General features: G+C 39.7%; 1 protein-coding gene across 1 annotated transcript in view; it reads left to right on the top strand.

Moving 5' to 3' along the window:
* The window catches only part of LOC140211538 (solute carrier organic anion transporter family member 4C1-like), a 74,881-nt gene extending 51,486 nt beyond the window's left edge, over positions 1 to 23,395 (top strand). Inside the window, exons 10-15 of the mRNA XM_072281328.1 lie at positions 2,586 to 2,778; positions 7,244 to 7,403; positions 14,025 to 14,191; positions 15,659 to 15,723; positions 17,933 to 18,070; positions 21,172 to 23,395. Coding sequence (XP_072137429.1) covers positions 2,586 to 2,778; positions 7,244 to 7,403; positions 14,025 to 14,191; positions 15,659 to 15,723; positions 17,933 to 18,070; positions 21,172 to 21,299 — 851 coding nt within the window. The 3' untranslated portion in view covers positions 21,300 to 23,395. The remainder of the gene's footprint in view (positions 1 to 2,585; positions 2,779 to 7,243; positions 7,404 to 14,024; positions 14,192 to 15,658; positions 15,724 to 17,932; positions 18,071 to 21,171) is intronic.
* Positions 23,396 to 23,645: the final 250 nt, after the last annotated feature.

Below are 23,645 nucleotides of genomic sequence, written 5' to 3'. Positions count from 1 at the left end.
TAGATTTGTGAAAAAGAGCACCTTAATTTATACAAAGTTGTATTTAGATTCTAAGACATAGAGGCAGAATTAGGCCATGCAGCCCTTCGCATCTACTCCAACATTCCATCATGGCTGATCCCAGATCCCATTCAACACCAAACATCTGCTTTCTCGCCATATCCTTTGATGCCCTGACCAATCAGGAAACCATCAACTTCCGCCTTAAGTATACCCACGGATTTGGCCTCCATCGCAGTCTGTGGCAGAGAATTCCACAGATTCATTACTCTCTGGCTAAAAGAATTCCTCCTTACCTCTGCTGTAAAAGGTCATCCCTCAATTTTGAGCTTGTGCCCTCTAGTTCTGGATACCCCCCACCACAGGAAACATCCTCTCCACCCCCACTCTATCTAGTCCTTTCAACATTCGGTAGGTTTCAATGAGATCCCCATGCATTCTTCTAAATTCCAGTGAGTACAGGCCCAAAGCTGCCAAATGCTCCTCATATGTTAACCCCTTCATTCCCAGAATGATCTTCATAAACCTCCTCTGGAACCTATCCAATGACAATATATCCTTTCTGAGATATGGTGCCCAATACTCCAAGTGTAGTCTGACTAGTGTCGTTTGAAAGGCTCAGCATTATCTCCTTGCTTTTATATTCTATTTCCCTTGAAATATTTGGCAACATTGCATTTGCCTTCTTTACCATAGACTCAACCTGTAAATTAACCTTCTGGGAGTCTTGCATGAGGACTCCTAAGTCCCTCTGCACCTCTGATCTTTGACCCTTCTCCACATTTAGATAATAGTACACACTATTGTTCCTTTTACTTAAATGCATTATCATACATTTCCCAACACTGTATTCCATCTGCCACCTTTTTGCCCATTCTTCCAATTTGTCTAGGCCCTGTTGCAAGCATATTGCTTCCTCAGCACTACCTACCCCTTAACTTGCCTTTGTATCACTCACAAACTTTGCCACAAAACTAACTATTTCACTATCTAAATCATTGACAAACAATGTAAAAGGTGGTGGTCGCAATACTAACCCCTGAGGAACACCACTGGTCACTGGCAGCCAACCAAAAAAGGCCCCCTTTATTCCCAATCACTGCCTCCTGCCTATCAGCTGTTCCTCTATCCATGCCAGTATCTTTCCTGTAACGCCATAGGATTTTATCTTGTTAAGTGGACTCATGTGTGGCACCTTATCAAATACTTTCTGAAAATCCAAGTAAGTTACATCCACTGCCTTTCCTTTGTCCACTCTGCTTGTTACTCCCTCAAAGAACTCTAACAGATTTGTCAGGCAAATTTTGGTTTTAAAGAAACCATGCTGACTTTAACCTATTTTATCAATAGTCGGGGTACTTGGAGACTATTGATAAAATAAGTCAAAGTCAGCAACACTTGAGGTTAGGCTAACTGACCTACAATTTCCTTTATTTTGCCTTCCTCCATTCTTAAAGTGGAATGAAATTTGCAATCTTCCAGTCCTCTGGGACCATACCAGAGTCGGTCATGATCAATGCACCCATTATCTCTTCAGCATCCTCTCTCAGGACTCTGGGATGTATTCCATCTAGTCCAGGTGGCTTATGTACCTTAAGACCTTGAGTTTACCTAGTACTTTTTCCTTTGTAATAGCAATGGCACTCACTCCTGCTCCCTGACACTCAGGGTCCTCCGGCACACTGCTGGTGTCTTCCACAGTGAAGACAGATGCAAAGTATCCACTATGTTCATCTGCCATTTCTTTGTCCCCCCATTACTACCTCACCAGCATTATCCTCCAATACCAACTCTCGCTTCCCTTCTATTCCTTATATAACTGGAAAAACTTCTGGTATCCTGCTTTATATTACTGGCTAGTTTGCCCTCATGTTTCATCTTTCCCTTTCTTATAGCTTTTCAGTTGCCTTTTGTTGGATTTTAAAAGCTACCCAATCATCCAACTTCCCACTCACTTTTGCTACCTTTTACGCCCTTTCCTGGGCTTTTATGCAGTCCTTAATTTCCCTTGTCAGCCACGGTTGCCTACCACTGCCACTTGAGAACAACTTCCCATGTGGGACACATCTATCCTGTGGCTTGGAACTATTCCCAGAAACTGCAGCCATCTCTGCTCCACGATCATCCCCGCCAGTATCCTCCACCAATCCACCTGGGCAAGCTCCTCTCTCATGCCTCTGTCATTCCCTTTATTTCATTGCAATACTGATACATATGACATTGGGATTTTAAAAAGCTTTAAAAAGGGACTATGTTTATAGTCATGAGTATGTTCAGAATACAAGGTATTATGAGTAAAGTAACTATGTGGTTGGCAGAATGAATTTTGAGACTTCTAGTTATTCAAATTGACAAAAAATATGAAGCTATGTTCCCCATGGATTAATACTGGAAAATTATTATTCACATTTTCATTAATGATTTGGATTCAGCAAACAGAACATCTTCTTTTGGAAAAAATGAGTAAAATTGAAATAATGAAAGCTTTCATGTTGGCAGTTAATTATCCAGATACTAGAAAAAAAGGTTAAAGTCATGGCAAATGACATAGCACAGGTACAAATGATCTTAAATTTACTTTCAAGGAGCAACACTTATTCCTGGAGCTGTTGTTGGTCAGCTTACCAGTGGGATCATCATGTCCAAGATGAAACTCCTGTGTCATAGTATGATTAAGATGGCTCTAGCTACAACGGTATTATCAATACTCTTCTCTACTGTATTCACCTTTGGTTATTGTTCAAATGCTCCATTTGCTGGCGTCAACCAGAATTATCAGTGAGTAAATATTTGATTACGTTCTGTTTAACACAGCAATTCTGAATAGTTTAAGTAGTCATTAAGTAATAAGGCACAGAAATAGCCCCTTTAGTCTAGCTCATCTCTGCCACACAGAATGCCCAGCTAAGCTAGTTCCATTTTCCCTTTTGATACCCTCTATAAAGCCTTTTGTCTTCCTTCCGTCCTCTAAAACTAGCCTGTTTGCCTAAGCTGCAGAGATACAATGGTTATTTTTGTTGTTATTGCATCTGGCTATTTGAAGTTCTTCTCTTTCTTAGTATATTTCTTTTATTTCAATATCTGTTTGCACCTATCATCCAATTGCTTATTAACTTTTCTCCTATCAGTGTATGACCTTTATTAAGTTTGTATTTCTATGTTCCTATATTGTGTAATTTTTTGATTCATGGTAGGTTGATTAGAGCTTTGAGATGTGTTACTTTATGTGCGAGGGAGGGGTTGAGGATTTGGGATCTGATGTTCCTGTTGGTGTTTTTCTTTGTGGGCAATCTGTTAGTTTTTGTCTGTGAGAGAGGGGTTCAGGGTTTGATGCTATTGTTCCTGTTGTTTTTTGTAAGGGAGGGGGTCAGAGGTTTGATGTTATTGTCACTGTTTTTTTTTACAAGGAAGAGGGTTGGGGGTTTGGGTGTGATGTTCTAGCTACCATTTTCCGTGTGGGCGATCTGTTAGTTTTTTGGTGAGTGGGAGGGGGTGGGGGGGTTTGGGGTTTGCAAGTTTTGTTTCTTCTTTTCTTTCTCGTGCAGGTGGGGGTTGATGTTTTTTCTTTCAACAGCGCCATGGTTCTTCTATATTTCATGGCTATCTGGAGAAGATTAATATCAAAGTTGCATTGTACATGCAGCCTTTGACAATACAATGAACCTTTGAACCAATAGCAGCCTGCAGATCAAAATGTACCATTGATCAAACTACCATTTGACTTTAAAATATTTCAAAGTTTAAAGTAAAGTTTATTATCAGAGTACCACATACAACCCTGAGATTCATTTTTCTGTGGGCATACTCAGCAAATCTATGGAATACTAACTATAACAGGATCAATGAAAGGCAAAAACTGTATAAATACAAATATAAATAAATAGCAATGAAATGACAAGATAAAGAGTCCCTCAAGTGAGATCATTGGCTGTGGGAACATCTCAATGCATGGGAAGTGGGTGTAGTTACCCCCTTTTGTTCAAGAGCCTGATGGTTGAGGGGTAGTACTTGTTGCCGAACTTGTATTTGTCAGGGGAATGGAGGTTTCTGAAGGCTCTTTGAGGCGATGAGCAGCCTGATAATAATGATTCCACCGCTGGCTAGACCTCCCCCCTTCTCCCCCCCATCCCTTTCCATCTCATTCCTGATGCAGGGTGTCAACCTGCAACATTAACAGATAAGCTGGAAAGCATACAGAAAACTATGGGGATTCTGCCAGGACTTGAGGGATTGGATTATAGGGAGCGATTGTGCAAGCCAGAATTTTACGACAATCTGAATATTTCCAGGCCATTCCACTCATGGACTTGTGTTAATATTATTTTTTGATTGTACGTGCTAGATCGTAATTATTTTTGCTAAGTGTGACTATATGTCTTGTGTTTTGCATCTTAGCCACAGAGGAATAATGTTTCATTTCGCTGTGTACACGTGTATGGTTGAATGACAATAAACTTGAACTTAAAGGTTCAAAGTATTGAATTGAATTGACTTTATTTCCTACATCCTTCAGATACAAGAGGAGTAAAAGTCTTTACGTTACGTCTCTGGCTAAATGTGCCATGTGAAATTTATGGTAATTTGTAATAAATACAACAGGATAGCCAATGTAGCATAGAATTACCATTGTATCAGCGTGAATTAATCAGTCTGATGGCCTGGTGGAAGAAGCTGTCCTGGAGCCTGTTGGTCCTGGCTTTTATGCTGCGGTACCGTTTCCCAGATGGAAGCAGCTAGAACAGTTTGTGGTTGGATGACTGAAGTCCCCAATGGTCCTTCGGGCCCTTTTTACACACCTGTCTTTGTAAATGTCCTGAATCATGGGAAGTTCACATCTACAGATGCACTGAGCTGTCCGCACCACTCTTCAGAGTTCTGCGATTGAGGGAAATACAGTTCCCATACCAGGCAGTGATGCAGCCAGTCAGGATGCTCTCAATTGTGCCCCTATAGAGAATCCTTAGGATTTGGGGACCCACATCAAACTCCTTCAACTGTCAAAGGTGAAAGAGCTGCTGTTGTGCTTTTTTCACCACATAGCCAATATGTACAGACCAAGTGAGTTCCTCTGTGATGTGTATGCTGAGGAACTTAAAGCTGTTTACCCTCTTAACCCCAGATCTATTGATGTCAATAGAGGTTAGCCTGTCTCTATTCCTCTTGTAGTCCACAACCAGCTTCTTTGTTTTTGTGACACTGAGGGAAAGGTTGTTTTCTTGATGCCACTGTGTCAGGGTGATAAGTATATTGATTATCAAAGTACATACAGTATATGTCACTATATACAACCATGAGATTAATTTTCTAGATGGCATTTGGAGTAAATACAAAGACACAAAAAGTAATCATAATAAATATCATGGGATGAACAGTTGTTAAAGTGAGTCCATAGGTTGTGGGAATGGTTCAGAGTTGGGGTGAATGAAGTTAAGTGAAGTTATCCCCCTGTTCAAGAGCCTGATGGTTGAGGTGTGGTAACTGTTTCTGAACCTGGTGGTATGGGTCCTGAGGCTCCTCTACCTCCTTTCTGATGCCACAGTGAGAAGAGAGCATGGACTGGATGGTGGGGACCTTTGATGGTGCTTTCCTGTGACAGCGCTCCAAGTAGCTGAGCTCAACTTAAGGTTAGAGGGGAAAAATTTTATAGGGCACATGGAAGATGGTACAGATATGGAATGAACTGCCAGATGATGTGCTTGAGGCAGATACAATAACAATTTTAAAAAGACATTTGTTCAAGCACATAAATAGGAAAGGTTTAGAAGGATATAGGTCAAACATGGGCAAGTAGCTGGCCATTTTGGTCAGCAGGCATGATTTGTGCCAAAGGGCCTGTTTCCAAATTCTATGACTATAGCTCTATGCCATTTTGCTCCACAGTTGCTGTTTGACGTGTTTTCTTATTCCAGATGTCAGCATCTGCAGTCTCTTTTAACTTCAACCTGATGACAGTCCTCTGCCAGGCTTAGAATATAGATGATGTTCAGAATGGTTTCGTCAGTGATAGTGTTCAGACAAGTAGGTGAAAAATAGAATATGTTTAGTGGGCTGACAGAGGATCAACAGTGTCAAGAAAGGTCAGAAAATAGACAAGCAAAATCTGCTGGATGAAGAGAGGGCAAAGCAAGGATATTAATATTTAAGGATGCAGCCAATGTGAATAAAAGTATAAATACAAACTATTGCCTGATGGCTAATATTTAGCTGAAATAAAACATGGCTGCAATTTCCCTTCTCAAAAATAAATCTTGACATTGTCACCAGTGAATAGCATTGGGATTGGAAGCAGATAGTCATCATTCATTGTTAATAAAACAAAAACAGTTGTTGTACAATATTGTTTGTACAATACTTCGCTAAGGATCATTAACCTGTTATGATAGAGAGGCTTGCGAGTTCCTGAGATCTGCAGAGCAATGCTGCCTGGAACTTCGTGATCTGGTGCTTAGCTCCTGGTGGGGTTACCCATGACAGTAAGGTCCAGGAGTAGGTTCCAGACAAACAGCGATCCAATCAGGACCTCAGCGGTGGAGAGGACGAAAGATGATGACACATCACAATGGCAGTGAAGGTGGAGGAAGGCTGACACAGTGAAGGGTCCCCAGTCCTCTTGCATTCCATGACAATGGACTCTAGCCCCAATCTGTCAAGGACCATATGGTGGCCACCCTCTGCATATTTTAAAAAAAAGTCACACACTGGTGTTCTCCATTAAGGGAATCCACTGACAACCAATCATACTCGATTTGAGCGATCGCAGTTCTGCTAGTAATACCGGCCATCTGAAAGGAGGGCAGTGTTAGCATGAAGCATTATAATTACACTATCCTCAGAAGCAATTAATCCTTCATATTCAGTGCAATTAATTAAATTTACTGACTTCCAAGTCTATATCATATAATTTTTGTTTCATTCGGGATGGGGACATGTGTTGTGGAAAGGATATGTCTCCAAAGATCCTAAAGGGTACATTTCAACAGCCTTGACACAAGATAGGGCAGATATACATAATCATTCAGAATATGCTCTAACGCATTACTAAGTTGTCTTTTTTTAATTCTGGGAAATGCACTTTAGTCAACTCCAAAATCAATAAATAGCATAAAGAATCTCCAAAAAAGGTAATATTTTCACTATTAGCCCTTCAAGGAATTGATAGAACTTCATGTTTCAATATACTTCATGTTTTTTCTCACATGGCTTCATAAATCATCTGATTTTTATTCTATGTATTATCTCATAGTAACAACACTGCAGAGAAGTTCCACCTTGAGGCACCCTGTAATGCTGACTGTCACTGTAGCCGTTCATCCTTTAATCCAATCTGTGGTACAGAAAATGTCCAGTATTTTTCTGCATGCTATGCTGGTTGTATTAATGCAACAAGAAAAGATAACCTTCACGTAAGTCCCTCTAACTTAAGATAGTTTATTATTATTTCAGATTTATTACAAATTGAATTAAAATTGTCCTATGATTATGCAAAAGGTACATTGAAAAGTATTGAAGTAATGTAGGTATGGTAGGTTACACCCCTCTCAACTACTGTCTTCTGCGATGTGTGCATCATCTGCAAAAGACAAGAACCATAGTGAGTATGTTGTTCTATTGTGTATCATATGCTTACCAGGGCTAAATAACTGAAGTAATTATGTTGTATGAGATGTGCCAGTGGGTAATAGAGTTGAGGTAAGCATATAAATTAGTTGTTTGGTAAATGGGATATTTTACAATTTCCATTAAACTTGATCAGACAAATCCATCAAACTTTTTCTGACACTAGATCTTGGTCATTAGACTTTGGGACTTTATCTGTCTGGTTACATCCAGTTGGTGGCTTTCTGGACCCCCTTGGCATCCAGGACCTCTCTCCAAGCATCTCCAAACAGCACCAGTAGCGTGGACCATGAAGGTGTGGACAAAGGAAGCACAGGAGTGCTTACGGGATTGCTTTGAATTGGAGGACTGGACTGTCTTCAGGGGGTCATTTTTCGAACCTGGATGAGTGTGCTGCAGTTGTTACTGACTTCATTAAAACCTGTGTGGATGAGTGTGTGCCTACAAAAACTTGCTGTACATTCCCAAACCAAAAGCTGTGGATAAACCAGGAGATTCGTCATCTGCCGGGAGCTAGTCCTGTGGCATTTAAGACTAGTGACCCAGATCTGTTCAAGAAAAACGGGCATGACTTGTGGAGGGCTATTTCAAGAATGAGGAAACAATTCCAAGCGAGGTTGGAGGCGACATCGGGTGCATGTCAACTGGCAGGGTTTGCAAGACATTACTTCCTACAAAGCGAAAACCAATAGCATGAATGGTAGTGATGCCACACTACCAGACAAGTTCAATGCCTTTTATGTCAATTTTGAAAGGGAGAAGATAAATACAGCTGTGAAGATCACTGCTACACCTGGTGACTCTGTGATCTCTGTTTCCGAGGCTGATGTAAGGCAATCTTTCACGAGCATGAACCCTTTCAAGGCGGCTGGCCCCGATGGAGTATCTGAAAAATTGTGCCAACCAACTGGCGGGAATATTCAAGGACATTTTCAACCTCTCACTGCTATGGTCAGAAGTTCCCACCTGCTTCAAAAGGGCAACAATTATACCAGTGCCCAACTTCTGCCTCAGCAAAGACCTGGACCCACTACAATTTGCCTACCGCCACAATAGGTCTACAGCAGCGGTAATCTCAATGGCTCTTCACACGGCCTTTGATCACCTGAACAATACAAACACTATGTCAGGATGCTGTTTGTTGACTATAGCTCAGTGATTAACACCATCATTCCCACAATCTTAATCGATAAGCTACAGAACCTGGGCCTCTGTATCTCCCTCTGCAAGTGGATCCTTGACTTCCTAACTGGAAGGCCACAATCTGTGTGGATTGGTAATAATATCTTCTCCTTTCTGACAATCAATACTGGTGCACCTCGGGGATGTGTACTTAGCCCACTGCTCTGCTCCCTCTACATCCATGACTGTGTGGCTAGGTATAGTTCAAATGCCATCTATAAATTTGCTGATGATAGAACCATTGTTGGTAGAAACTCAGATGGCGATGAGGGGGAGTACAGGAGCGACATATACCAGCTATTGAGTGGTGTGGCAGCAGCAACTTTGCACTCAGTGTCAGTACGACCAAATAAATGATTGTGGACTTCAGAAAGGGTAAGCCAAGGAAACACACACCAATCCTCATAGAGGGATCAGAAGTGGAGAGAGTGAGCAATTTCAAGTTCCTGTGTGTCAATATCTCTGAGGACCCAAAATATCGATGCAGCTACAAAAGAACGCACAACGGTAGCTATATTTCATTAGGAGTTTGAGGACGTTTGATTTGTTGCCTAGCACACTCAAACTTCTACAGGTGTACTGTGGAGAACTCAGCGATTTGGGAGCAGTTTCTTCCTCTCTGCCATCCAATTCCTAAATGGACATGGAACCCATGAACACTTAACTCACTTTTTAAATTATTTCTGTTTTGCACTATTTTTAATTTAACTATTTAATATGAATATACTTACTGTAATTGATCTATTTATTTTTCATTATCATGTAGTGCATTGTATTGCTGCCATGAAGTTAACAAATTTGCTGGTGATATTAAACCTGATTCTGATTCCACCAAGGTCTTTAAGGTTCCGACCAATGAATCGGGTTACCAACCTGCAGCCCTGCCTTCATGCTTATCCCTATTCCCCAGGGTGTACAGTGACATCCAAAGTTGCTTAAATTCAGCTTTCTTGCTTTTTAAGAGGTGGAGGCAAGGTATATACTGGGTAGATTACTTTCATGAGTTGGTCTTTTGAAATTAATTGTGCTCAATGTCTGCAAGTGAGAAAATTACCTAAATGGAAATGAGTTACAAGGCATGCAAGGTTCTTGTACAATGTGTATGAGAGTATGCATGAGAGGTATTGCAACATTTGGCATGGAATACTTTGCAGCACTATATTAGCAAATGATTTCATAAAAGCTTCTGTTTCTAGGAAAATCATATCTTATTGTACAAGCAACACACACAAAATGCTGGTGGAACGCAGCAGACCAGGCAGCATCTATAGGAAGAAGTACTTCTATGACTGTACTTCTTCCTATAGATGCTACCTGGCCTGCTGCGTTCCACCAGCATTTTGTGTGTGTTGCTTGAATTTCCAGCAGCTGCGGATTTCCTCATGTTTGCATCTTATTGTACTATGCAGTACTGACTAAATAATTGATAGTCAGCTTAGATTCATTTATAAAACCATAAGACATAGGAGCAGAATTAGGCTATTTTGCCCATCAAGTGTACTCTGCAATTCAATCATGACTGATTCTTTATTCCCTTCCTCAGCCCCACTCGCCAGTCTTCTCCATGTAACCTTTGATGCTGTATCCAGTCAAGAACCCATCAAGCTCTGCCTTAAATACACACAACGACCTGGCCTCCACAGCTGCCTGTGGTAGTAAATTCCACAAACTTACCACCCTCTGGCTAAAGAAATTTCTCCGCAGCTCTCTTTTAAATGGATACCCCTCTATCCTGAGGCTGTACGCTCTTGTCCTTGTTTCCCCTACCATGGGAAACATCATTTCCCCACCTACTCTGTCTCGGCCTTTCAACATTCAAAAGATTTCAATGAGATCCCCCCTTATCTTTCTAAATTCCAGCGAGTATAGACTCAGAGTTCCTTGTATGATAACCCTTTCATTCCCAGAATCATCCTTGAGAACCTCCTCTGAACCCCCTCCAATGCCAGCACATCTTATCTTAGATGAGGAGCCCAAAACTGTTCACTATACTCCAGGTGAGGCCTCACCAGTGCTTTATAAAGTCTCAGCATCACATCTCTGCTCTTTCATTCTAGACCTCTTGAAATGAATGCTAACATTGGATTTGCCTTCCTCACCATTGACTCTACCTGCAAGTTTACCTTTTGGGTGTTCTGCACAAGGACTCCCTAGTCCCTTTGTATCTTAGATTTTTGGATTGTCTCCCCATTCAGAAAATAGTTGGTACATTTATTTCTTCTATCAAAGAGCATGACCATGCATTTTCCAACATTGTATTTCATTTGCCACTTTCTAGCTCATTCTCCTAATCTGTCTAAGCCCTTCTGGAGCCTACCTGTTTCCTCAACACTGCCTGCCCTGCACCAGTCTTCATATCATCTGCAAACTTGGCATCAAATCCATCATTTAAATCATCGGTATACACATAAAAAGAAGTGGTCACAACACCGACCCCTGTGGAACACCACTAGTCACTGGCAGCCAACCAGACAAGGATCCTTTTATTCCCACTTGCTGTCTCCTACTGATCAGCCAATGTTCTATCCATTGCCAGTAACTTTCCTGTAATACCATGGGCTCTTAACTTTAAGCTCCCTAATTGCCTCTACTTCATTACATAGCACCCAATCCAGTACAGATCACCTAGTAGGCTCTCTTGAGCTCCATTAGCAACCTGATTTTCCCAATCGACATCTGCCATGACTATTATAACATTGCCCCTTTGACATGCCTTTTCTATTTCCCCTTTGTAACCTTATTCCAGCTACTGTTTGGAGGCCTGTATTTAATTGTCATTAGGGTCCTTTTACCCTTGCAGTTTCTGAACTCAACCAACAAAGTTTCAACATCTTTCAATCCTATGTCACATCTTTCTACTGATTTGATGCCATTCTTTACCCACAGACCCATGCCACCCCCTCTGCCTACCTTCCTATCCCTCCGATACAACGTGCAACCTTGGACATTCAGCTCCCAACTACAACCATCCTTCAGCCACCATTCAGTGATGGCCACAACATCATACCTGACAATCTGATATTGCGCAACAAGGTCATCCACCTTACTTCTTATACACCGTGCATTTAGATATAACACTTTAAGTACTGATTTGCTGCACTTTTTGATTCAGCATCCCTAATACACTGATACCCTGTTGGCTGCAATTGTGTCTTATCATCTGCCTGCCCTTCCTAACAGTCTGACTATATGCCATCTTTGCTTTTTTTACCTACCATCCATCCTATCCTGAGTCCCTTCACTCCAGTCCCCATCCCCCTGCCAAATTAGTTTAAACCCTCCCCAAAAGCGCTAACAAACCTGCCCGTGAGAATATTGGTCCCCCTTGGGTTCAGGTGCAACCTATTACTTTTGAATAGATCAGATCTCCCCCAGAAGAGATTCCAACGATCCAAGAACCTGAAGCCCTGCCCGCTGTACCAGCTTCTCAGCCATGCATTTCTCTGCCAAATCATCCTGTTTCTATCCTTACTACCGCATGGCACAGGCACCAATCCAGAAATTACTACCATTTCTGGATTGTAATTTGAGCTGGCCTTTGAGCTGGGATTTCAAGATTCTGGAAGTGTATCACTTGAGTTGGGAAAGTGAAAATTACCCATGAATTGTCATTGTTAGCCAGTGGCAAACCACCCCCCCCCCCCACCCCTCCACCATCTCCACCTCCCACCCACTGTAAGTCTAAGCATTCAAACATTTGTTTGGAACAGGATTACATATGACTGTTGTGGTTCACAAATAAATAGCCAAGAATCACTCAGTCATGACTTAATATGATATGGCGAAACAATATACAAGTCTTTCAAAACATAAGTTTCTTTTGTCTCTTTCCTCTTCCCCCCCCCCCCCCCCCCAACTTGGGAATTAAAGAGGCCTAGTACATAGATCATTACAACACAGTACAGGCCCTTCAACCCACTATGTTGTGCTGACCTTTTAATCTACTCCAAGATCAATCTAATCCGTCCTTCCCACATTTCTCTCCCATCCGGAACTGTCATGGGATATGCTCCACTTGCAGCTGCAACAATATTCAAGAAGTTCAATCCCGTCCAAGACAAAGCAAACCACTGGAGTGGTAGCCTACCCCCTACCCTAAATACCCGATGAAGGGTCTCAGCTCGAAAGACTGATTATTCATTCCCCTCCATAGTTGTTGTCTGATTGGCTAGTTTCCTCCAGCATTTCATGTGTGTTGCTCAATGTCTACTCAAAATACTGTACTCAGTGCTTCCACAACCTGCCTCCAATGTTTGTAGTGTGTACTTTTTGCAAAACGTTCTGGTTCTACCTGCAATACCCAGATCCAAAAAGAAATTAGTTTAAAAAGGGTGAAATGAGCGTGAGTATACAGGGGAAAAAATTGTACATTAGAAGTTGTAAAATTATAAAGATTTGATGAAGCTATGAAATTTCAAGATTGCTGGACAAGTCAAAAGAAGAGGAGCTTTAAAGTCTTTCATGGACAGTGACAGCTGAGACTGATAGAAAATGCAAGAAGATCAGGAAGAGAAGGGAATAGGGATTAAAGATGGGCTTCTTCAAGAATTGTTTAGTTAAATATTGAATGATGATAGGGCATTGGGTCTGAACCTGAGGTCCACAGACACCTTACTTAATGGTATTGGTCCATGGCATAAAAAAGGCTTGGGAACCCCTGGATTAGGATATTTAAGGTATGATTCTGGCGACTTTTAAAATAATATTTTCTTCAGTGCTGCAAAAAGCTGGAGGTTTATGCCATCCAAACCCTTGTCCCTTCAAAGTATCTATTAAAAGACAAATACACCAGATGTTCTGTGATGTCGAACAAACATCTGCCACTAATGTGAAATAGCTTAAATTTATACGAGTATTTTGCATGGAATAGGAAATGTGGCTGGTAATTCCAGAACTTCTGAATGCAGTTTCTGTTTTGACCGTTCTGCACCACACCCTTGTGCTTGTCTTAAAATGAGCTACTCGTTCAAATGTCTTACTATTATCCAGCTGTGAATCTAGTTCACTTATTAATATTAAACAGATACAACTAAAAAATAGATTGTCATCAGGAATTTTCTGGTTTTGAATTCTAACTGTTGCTCTTGCTTCACCTCCATAATTTCTCCAGGAAATTGGTCAGAATCAATGTTTCTACAGCAGTACTGACAGCTAAATTGAAGCATCTCTGGAGAGATATAGGATATATATATATATATATATAGTGCTTGTGCTTTTTATTACAGGTTTATGAGGAGTGTTCTTGTGTCCAGAAAGTAATCTCTGAATTTGATGCACGAAAAGGAAAGTGTGGTTCTACGTGTGGTAACATGCCATTGTTTTTGGGAATATTTCTGTTCTGTGTCATTTTCACATTCATGACCAGCACTTCAATCACAACAGCTGTTCTCAGGTACGTGGTGTATTTGTTACTCTCTTAATATAGCCACTGTATTTTGAAACTAACTTGCTCTGTGAAATGCTTAATTGTATCAAACAATTAAGTTTTATACGGTACTGTGCAAAAGTCTGAAGCACATATAAATAGCTAGAGAGTCTCAGACTTGTACAGTGCTGTCATAATTTTATGTATTGCACTGTACTGCTATCACAAAAATACAAAATTCATGACGTGTGAATGATGATAAACCGGATTTCTGATACCGATCTCTATTGTGGATTGAGAGTGGGAGTCAAATAGACTTGCCTGGTGTCTCGGGGCTGGGTGTGTCTGCACTTGCGCCTCCCTCCCCCCCCCCCTCCACCCTTGGCACTCCTTCCCTGCAACCTGTCTTACACTCCTTCTGTGGCATTCCACCCTCATGATTCCGACCAGATTTACAAACTTACTCTCTGCTCCATTTTGACAAATACAGTACTGGGCAAACGTCTTAGGCATGGACCAGATAGGTCGAAGACCCTGTTTCTGCACTGTGCTTTTCTTTGACTGTATGTTTCTAAATCATTAAAATGGATGACAATCAACAGTGGCTCCAACAGGATGCCTGCAGCACACCAGTGATTATCGGCCTTCAAACTGACTAACAGCCCTCCACCACCAAGCTCCTCTGATTCCTTCCACCAAGCCAATGTTGTATATAATTGGCCAGCTCACTGAATCCCAAGTGATCTAACCTTCCAGAATAACACACCAAGTAGGACCTCGCTAAAGTCTAAATGTTCAAGGCCTACTGCCCTGCCCTCATCAATCCTCTTGGTCACATCTTCAAAAATTTCAATTAAATTCATGAGATGTGATTTTGACTGTCCAATCAATGCTGACTATCCAGTCCATGCTGATTAATCACTCTCACAATAATCACAGCAAAATTGTTGTCAAGGAGGATACAATCTAGGATTATTTCTTTTCTATCAGTGAATAAGAGGTTTCTTACCTCTTCTTATTGTTATCTTAATAGTTAATGTCATGCATTCTATATGGTGAAATGGGATGCTAGAGAAATCTTATTTCAAAGTTCAAAATAATTTTTATTATCTAAGTACATGTATGTCACCATATACAACCCTGAGATTCATCTTCTTGTCGGCATATTCAATAAATCTATAGAATAATATCCATTACAATGAAAGACCACCCAGCTGGGGCATTCAACCAGAGTGAAGAAGATGATAAAACATGCAAATAGAAAAAAAATAAACAATAATAATAAATAAATAAGCAATCAATATCAAGAACATGAGATGAAGGGGCCTTGAAAATGAGTCTGTTGACTGTGGGAACATTTCAATGATGGGGCGTGAAGTTGAGTGCTACATCCTCATTAATCATTAATAATTGCTAATCCACGATTAATGTTTATGCTTATTCTGTTATTTTTATAAAATAATCAACCACTTTTCCTGATTTATTTTCCTACAGGTGTGTTCCAGATACACAGCGCTCATTTTCATTGGGTATTAATTGGACCTTTGTACGGATCCTAGGTAAGGAGCCGTCATGATGATGATACTGATATTGTAAAGCAACCTACAAAATAAAAGAAAATACGTCATTAAAATCTCACTTATTGTCATGGAGTATGGCATTCATGAGTGAAGCTAAGCATATAACACAGCAACACCAAATTTGCTTGGATTTCATTTGGATTCAGGTTGGAATTCCTGGGCCTCAATAAAAATATCAGGGGCTCAGTTTCGAGGTGTTCCTTTTAGGCCAGTAAGATTAGAAAATAAAGCTGGTGACATTCACTAACAATATTGTAAGTGGTATATTGAAGGTTGTTTGGACCTGAAAACCAATATGTGCGAGGGAGGAGGCATATTGATCCCAAATCTATACCATTGGAACCATACCAGGGAAGTCATAAACACTATTTACTGCTTATTGATTTATTATTTTTTTGTTCTTTGTATTTACTATGAATGCCCACAAGAAAATTAATCTCAGGGTTGCATACATACTTTGATAATAAATTTACTTTGAGCTTAGAGCAGGCAATATATTTTCAAAATAGCCTGGACCTGTCCTCTTCTACTGATGGTGTTAAGCAATGCTAATCCAGTGGTGGATTGGAGTCAGATTTCCTTCTGTATTGCTTTGGATCTTCCATCCAGATTGCAATTATGTTAGGTTCATGCAACATCACAGTTGAAGAGAAGTGATTGGTGAGAGCCCATTGTAATCCTTGGGGTGATTTCTCAGACTGTTTTATGAATAGGTCTTTTTTTTAATTAAATGGATAAGAACTGGTTAAATAGAAAAATGTTGGCATTTTGTGTTGGCACATGTTAGTGTGTGGCCAAGTGAATAAGGGGTCGGTCTAGTGATCTGAAGGTCGCTAGTTCGAGCCTCAGCTGAGGCAGTGTGCTATGTCCTTGAGCAAGGCACTTAACCACACATTGCTCTGCGACGACAAGCTGTATTGGCCCTAGTGCCCTTCCCTTGGACAATATCCATGGCGTGGAGAGGGGAGACTTGCAGCATTGGCAACTGCCGGTCTTCCATACAACCTTGCCCAGGCCTGCGCCCTGGAAATCTTCCAAGGCGCAAATCCATGGTCTCATGAGACTAACGGATACCTAGGTAGAAAAATGTTGCTTCTTCTGCAGTAACCAAACATTTTGCTGGTGCTTAACTTCAGAACAGTACCAATCTACTTCTTCTTCATGGATAACTTCACTCACCTCAACACTGAAGTGATTCCACAACCTATGGACTCACTTCCAAGACTCTGCAACTCGTGTTCTCACTATTATTTAATAATATATATTTAAAAATTGTTACTTGTTTTTGTATTTATACAGTTTATCTTATTTTGCCATTGATTGTCAGTCTTCGTGTGTAGTTTTTCATTTGATTCTATTGTATTCCTTGTTCTACGGTGAATGCCTGCAAGAAAATGAATCTCAGGGTAGTACATAATGACATATGATAATAAACTTAATTTGAAATTCTTCCTATGGAAAGAACACTGCCTGGAATGTAATTGGTAATCTTCATTCATTTCACAACGGATGTGAATGAAACTGTTCTCACAAATTGGTAATCATACGTGATTCTTGAAATTATCTGTTTTTAAAAATTAGAAAATACTCTATCTCCTAGATGGAAGTACCAGAGCTGCTGTTAGGCAGAAATTTATTTTGGAGATGGAAAGAAGAAAGTGTTCACTGTTGGAGCAACACTCACAACACGCTGGAGGAACTCAGCAGGTCGGGCAGCATCCGTGGAAACGATCAGTCAACGTTTCGGGCCGAGACCCTGACCTGACGAAGGGTCTCGGCCCAAAACATTGACTGATCGTTTCCACGGATGCTGTCCGACCTGCTGAGTTCCTCCAGCGTGTTGTGCGTGTTGCTTTGACCCCAGCATCTGCAGATTATTTTGTATTTACGGTTCACTGTTGAAATTGGATGACAAAATGTTCCATCCAGAAATAATTTCCTCATCTTTTGGCAAGCAAAACACTTTTTTTATGCATTGGAATGGATGTTTAGTCATAAAAAAAATTCTCTTTAGTTATTTAAGCTGCTAGGGCTGCTTGAAATGCAGGGTTTGTCACACATGAAGAGTCTGTTGTAAACTCTGATGCAGAATTGTAATTGTGTTTCTCTCTCCGCAGTTGTTGCTTGACTTGCTGAATATTTCTAGCATTTTCTGTTCTCATTGAATATTGTTGTAACTTACTTACAGGTGCCATTCCAGGACCAATTATTTTTGGGATAGTAATTGATTACTCCTGTGTCCTTTGGAATCAAGATGAATGTAACAATCAAGGAGCCTGTTGGATATATGACAACCCAAAAATGTCCTATTTAATCATGGCAATTGGTAATTTTTTTTCACTCAATTTTTAGTGTAACGTAAATTAAATTGTGAACTTCAATAAAAAGATGATTTACTTCGGTGTTCATTGAGTTGAATCATCATTAGAAAAGGTTATGTCCATGTATATGGAAACTCAAACAAGTTTCTTTCTTGAGATCAGAATGGATTGCCAGTGTTGTATTTAAAGTGATGTTTAAACTAGTGTAAGCTGAGTGAGCAGGACAAGATAAACTTGATTATGTGCAGTTGAAGACAGGAAGTTGCTTATATGGTTTGTAGTTGAAGAATATTAACATCAATTGAGAAGTTGACAGCTAATAAAACTAAAGTCCTGCATTACTCATTCAATTTCAGAAATAAAAGAGAGATTAAGTTTTAAAAAAAGGATAAACTTTGAAGATATGACAATGTTCTGGCTCTTGAGAGTGGACATTTAAAAGACAAAATTATGGTTTTGAGATTAGGTTTTCTCAACATAGGGAGGAAGCAAAAAGTAAAGATCATTGTAAGTTTTGAAACAGGAGAGCTGTGTGCAGTGGAGTTCCGTGACGTTCAATACCACATGCTCTGCTTTTTGTGAAAATTGACTGTGTGGAGATCATTGCCTGTTCTCCCAATAACCATGTAAATTTACTTCTACATCTCAGAGATGTGCAGGTCATTGCATTAAGTTATCCTCTGGCATAGGTAGCTAATGGAAAAATAAAGGGGCTTTAATGGCATTGGGAGAATTAGTTGCAATAAAGTTTACGGAAGAATGGGAAATGGGATGGATTTGCTCTAAGAGCCAGTATGGACTTGAATGGCCAAGTGCAAGGAAATACAAAAAGAAATATGGAAAATAGATAGGAAGGCATCTCAGATAATTGTCTTTGAATATATGAAAAAAGAGGCCATGCAAAACCTGGCTAAATACTAGTTAGACCTCAGCCTGAGTACAGTTCTGGCAAGTACATTATAGAAAAAGTGTGGTGATACTGAAAAGGTTACAGAATGCGTTACAAGGGTTGGAAAGTTCTGATATGACAAAACTGTGATTGACATAGGAATGGAAAAGGCTGAGTGGCCTAGATAATTTGAATAGAAGTCAACAACTGGGAGAGTAAGCGATGGAGTATCTTCGACCTAAAATATTAACTGTTATATTAACATATTAATAATATGAATAAGAAATATTAATAAGACATCTATCATTTCAGATCTCCCCCTCCCCCTCCCACTTTCTCTTCTTTCAGTTAGTCCTGACAAAGGGTCTTAGCCCGAAACGTTGACTGTACCTCTTCCTATAGATGCTACCTGGCCTGCTGCGTTCACCAGCAACTTTTATGCATGTTGCTTGAAATTCCAGCATCTGCAGATTTCCTCATGTTTGTCGCTTATCTTAATGCCATTTCTCTGCACTTTTCCCCATATACCTTGGTTACCTTAATATCCAAAAATCTATTGATATCTGTTCTGAATATGCTCGGTGGCTGAACTTCCAGATTCCCACTGTTCCAAATATTCACTACTGTTTGCCTGTAGGAATTTCTTTTGAACCCTAATTGCACACCTCCTTATTTGGAGATGGTCACCACGGCTCCAGAAGACACTTCTTGGCAGGCATGAACAGGATGTGCTAAGTAGATAGCTTAAGTGTGATGAACATCAGTTAACCTGCACTTTAGCAAGGGAAACCACGCTGAGTGGCTACTTGATTATATCTGCACGCCTGGTCATTAATGCAAATACTTAATCAGTCAATTATGTGGCAGCAACTCAATGTGTAAAAGCATGTAGATAGATGTTCAGTTATTGTTCAGAACAAACATCAGAATGGAGAACCAATGTGGTCTAAGTGACTTTGTCCTTGGAAAGATTGCACTGAACAACAAATTTTTTCAAAAGTGTGACTTCCTCAGAATATTTATTTTGGTTATGTTAGACCATTTGAAGCTGAACACATATAGTTTGTATCATATAGGAATTTGGAGAAAGAAGAATTTAACTTTTATTGAATATAAAGTGTTTAATTGCATAATGGTGCTGAAGCTTTGCAATAGTTCAACTAAGCTAAAAATATTTTCTTGATGATTCTGATGTACTCAGTGTCTAAGGCTTCTCGCTTAGATGTCCAACAATAATCAGCCAGCATTGATAGATTCCAGTTGCTCTGATACCATTTTTCCATGACCATAATGTTCTGGTGAAACCTTGCATCATACTTGTCACTGACATCTAGATACACAGGAAGGAAGTCTAAATAGGAATGCAGAAAATTAATCATTAGTGACATGATTTGTATGCTTGAAGCACGTTGTCAACCAGCTGCATGTAGTTTGGTGCTCTGTAGTTGCCAAGAAAATTTTCAGCAATATCCTTGAATGCCTTCCATGTGATTTTTTTTCCCTCTGGTCCCACTAGAAGTTCTTCAAATTGCCTGTCATTGATGACCTGTTTGATTTGTGGACCAACATAAACGCTTTCCTTAATCCTGGCTTCAGTAAACATCTGTCTCAAATATCAAAATTCTTCACAGAAATTTATAGCCTTTCTAAATCCTGTCCTGCCCAGGCATGTCTGGACAAGATAGAGCACTTTTCAGCTTACATTGTGGGCAACATTTGAATTGACTTGATTTATGAACTGAAATAACAAATATAGGCAATTTTTAAAAAAATGGTGTGTGATAGGGAAGTTTCATGCTGATTTTCATGATCAGCAGACCAAAATCCATAAGATGCACCCAGAGTGGTTTGAGTATCTCAGGAACTGCTGACCTCTGTGATTTTTCACACACAGCAATCCCTAGAATTTACAGAGAATGGTGCAATAAACAACATCCAGTGAGTGGTAGTTCTGTGGGTAAAAATACCTTGTTCGCCGAGAGAAGTCAGAGAATAGTCAGATTGGGTCAAGCTGACAGGAAGGCGACAGTAGCTCAAATAACCAGTGTTACAACAGTGGTATTCAGAAGAGCATCTCTGAACACAGCAGCAGAAGACCATGAACATGCGCTCAATGACCACTTTATTATGTACAAGAGGTACCTTATAAAGTGGCTCCTGAGTGTAGATTGTGGTTTAGAATGTCATCATATTCTAAATTGGTGTGATTTGTTCCAGGTGCACCTTGCAAACTATTCAGCATTATTGCCATCACTGCAGCTTATTTCCTGTATAAACCTCCAAGAGCTGCTGAAACACTGTCTAATGGGTCCAATACTGAAAGAAGTTTTGAGGACAAGGACTGAAACATAACCATGATTGATGAATGAACTGTGTATGAGACAAGTGTATGATAAGGAATGTACAATTTATGAGGCCAAAATAAATTACTTTGTATGTTTTAAAAATATGACAGCAATGCAAATTTCTGCATTTGATGATCTACACATTTGTATCTTTACCAAAAATAATTCTATTGATTTGTGATGTATAATGGATCAATTATTTGGATCTGATTGAGGACCCAAGTTTTTTAAAGTTTTGTTATCAGTGCGATTTTTTAAAAATATATATATATATATATATATATATATATATACATATGTATATATATAGTCAAACGTAAAACCTGCATGTAACCAAAAGCCTGCATTTGTCACCATAAAATGGAAAAACATGAAAAGTACTCAAACTACATGAGTGGTGGCTAAGAACAGAGAAGATTTTTTGATGCATTTTATGGAAGAGGTGACATCTGGCCTATATATAGAAGTATTTACCAAAAATAACTTTTTAAAAAAAGTCATCATATTAAATACTACTTGAGACCTTGAACAACTTAAAGTTACAGCATCATAAAACTTGGAATTACATTAACAGAATGGATTCTGCCGATGCTGGAAATCCGGAGTAACACACACAAAATGTCAGCAGCATTTATGGAGAGGAATAAACAGTTGACATTTCAGTCAGAGACCCTGATGAAGGCCATAGATGCTGCCCGAACTCCTAGGTTCATCCAGCATTTTCTGTTGGATTTACATTGTATTTTAATGCTTACATAGTCTTTTTGTTCCAGCTTTGACTTAACCATCTCCTACAGCCCAGTTAAAGCAAGTTAATTAATTCTTTCCAACCATCTACAAAGTCAAAGGGGTGGTTGAAGGAGAATCGAAGGAAAAGATGTCCCAGTCTGTAGCATTGACATCTGGTATGTGTGTTCTTGAGAGATTTTGCCAACTCTAGTCTTGCACGTGCGAACTGTCTACTTGGTAATGTACTGCAGAACCACCACTGCTTCTTGAATAGTATACAAGCACAAGGCATTCCTTCTTTAAAAGATGGAAGAAAATACTGGGAAATAAATAAGAAAATTGTTGGATGCTTCTGAAGGTTCAGTAGAATGGAACCTGAATGAACATTGGCAAAGTATTGGGTAAGAGACTTAAATTGTCCATAAGGTTGAGCATCTGAGCTGTGGCTAGATTGGGAGGAACTGAACTGCAGTCATCCAATTCTAACGGAAAAAAGGCAGAATGAGACAAAATAAATGATGCTTGTGTCCCACACATCTACAATTAATAGTGAAATTAGATGTGTTACTTTCAATTGCCCAAGCTGCCGGAGTTAGGCCTCCACAACATACTGGGGGAGAGATTTCTCTTTAGGAGCTAATACTAAACACATGAGCATGCCCAGTGTACTCACCTCACACACTCTGTTCATTTACTTCAATCTAGCTAAATGTGCAGAGTACTGGGTACCACCAGCCATTGATGGTCTGACAGCCTTTTATGTGAGCAACCAAAGATACAATTAATTATTTAGTAGGTATGAGTAGAATGGGGGAAGGTTAAGTCTTTGCTAAAGAGCAAGAATCATCCTTTTTCATTAAGTACTATTATACATTAATATTTTAAAAAATCTTTGCAAAACTGTTCCAGTTGTATTATAGTTAATTATTTCTGCTTTCTTATCTAAACATTAAAAATAGAACACAAGAACAAAATCTGTAAATAAACAAATTAAAGTTATTGAACTATTTAGAATTGATATCTTGAATGCTTTGATAAAGTAAATGTTTAAAAGTGTTTTGTAATTTGGTCATTTTAAACAATAAAGTAAATTTACTGGATTTATTGCATAATTTACAGCCTCTACCCTTGAATTTCTTTGCCTTCAGTGATAAGCAAATGAACTCCAGAATATTTATCCAATACCATCATTTAAGTCTGGTTGGTTGTCTTCCATTGTTGAGCATTTTGTTTTTACGCAGCAGCAGAGGACCAAATGAATTCCATACCTATTCAGCTCTATCACTACAACCAATCATGTTCACAATCAGAAACGGAAGCACTTGTTAATTGTTGAAAACAGAGGGGAACCTACAGGTGCTGGAAATCCAGAGCAACACACACAAAATGCTGGAAGATCTCATCAGGTCAGACAGTATCAATGGAGAGGAATAAAGAGCTGACGTTTCAGGCTGAGACCCTTCATCAGGACTCGGGAATGAAAGGTCTTGGCCCAAAATGTCAGCTCTTCACTCTTCTCAATAGATGCTGCCTGACCTGCTGAGTTCCTCCAGTATTTTGTATGTGTTGTTAATTGTTGAAAACATCTTTAAATCTGAACAAAAATAAAGCATGTAA

The sequence above is a fragment of the Mobula birostris genome, chromosome 17 (genome assembly GCF_030028105.1).
Source record: "Mobula birostris isolate sMobBir1 chromosome 17, sMobBir1.hap1, whole genome shotgun sequence".
Taxonomy (NCBI): Eukaryota; Metazoa; Chordata; class Chondrichthyes; order Myliobatiformes; family Myliobatidae; genus Mobula; species Mobula birostris.
This window is presented reverse-complemented; position numbering and strand designations above follow the sequence as displayed.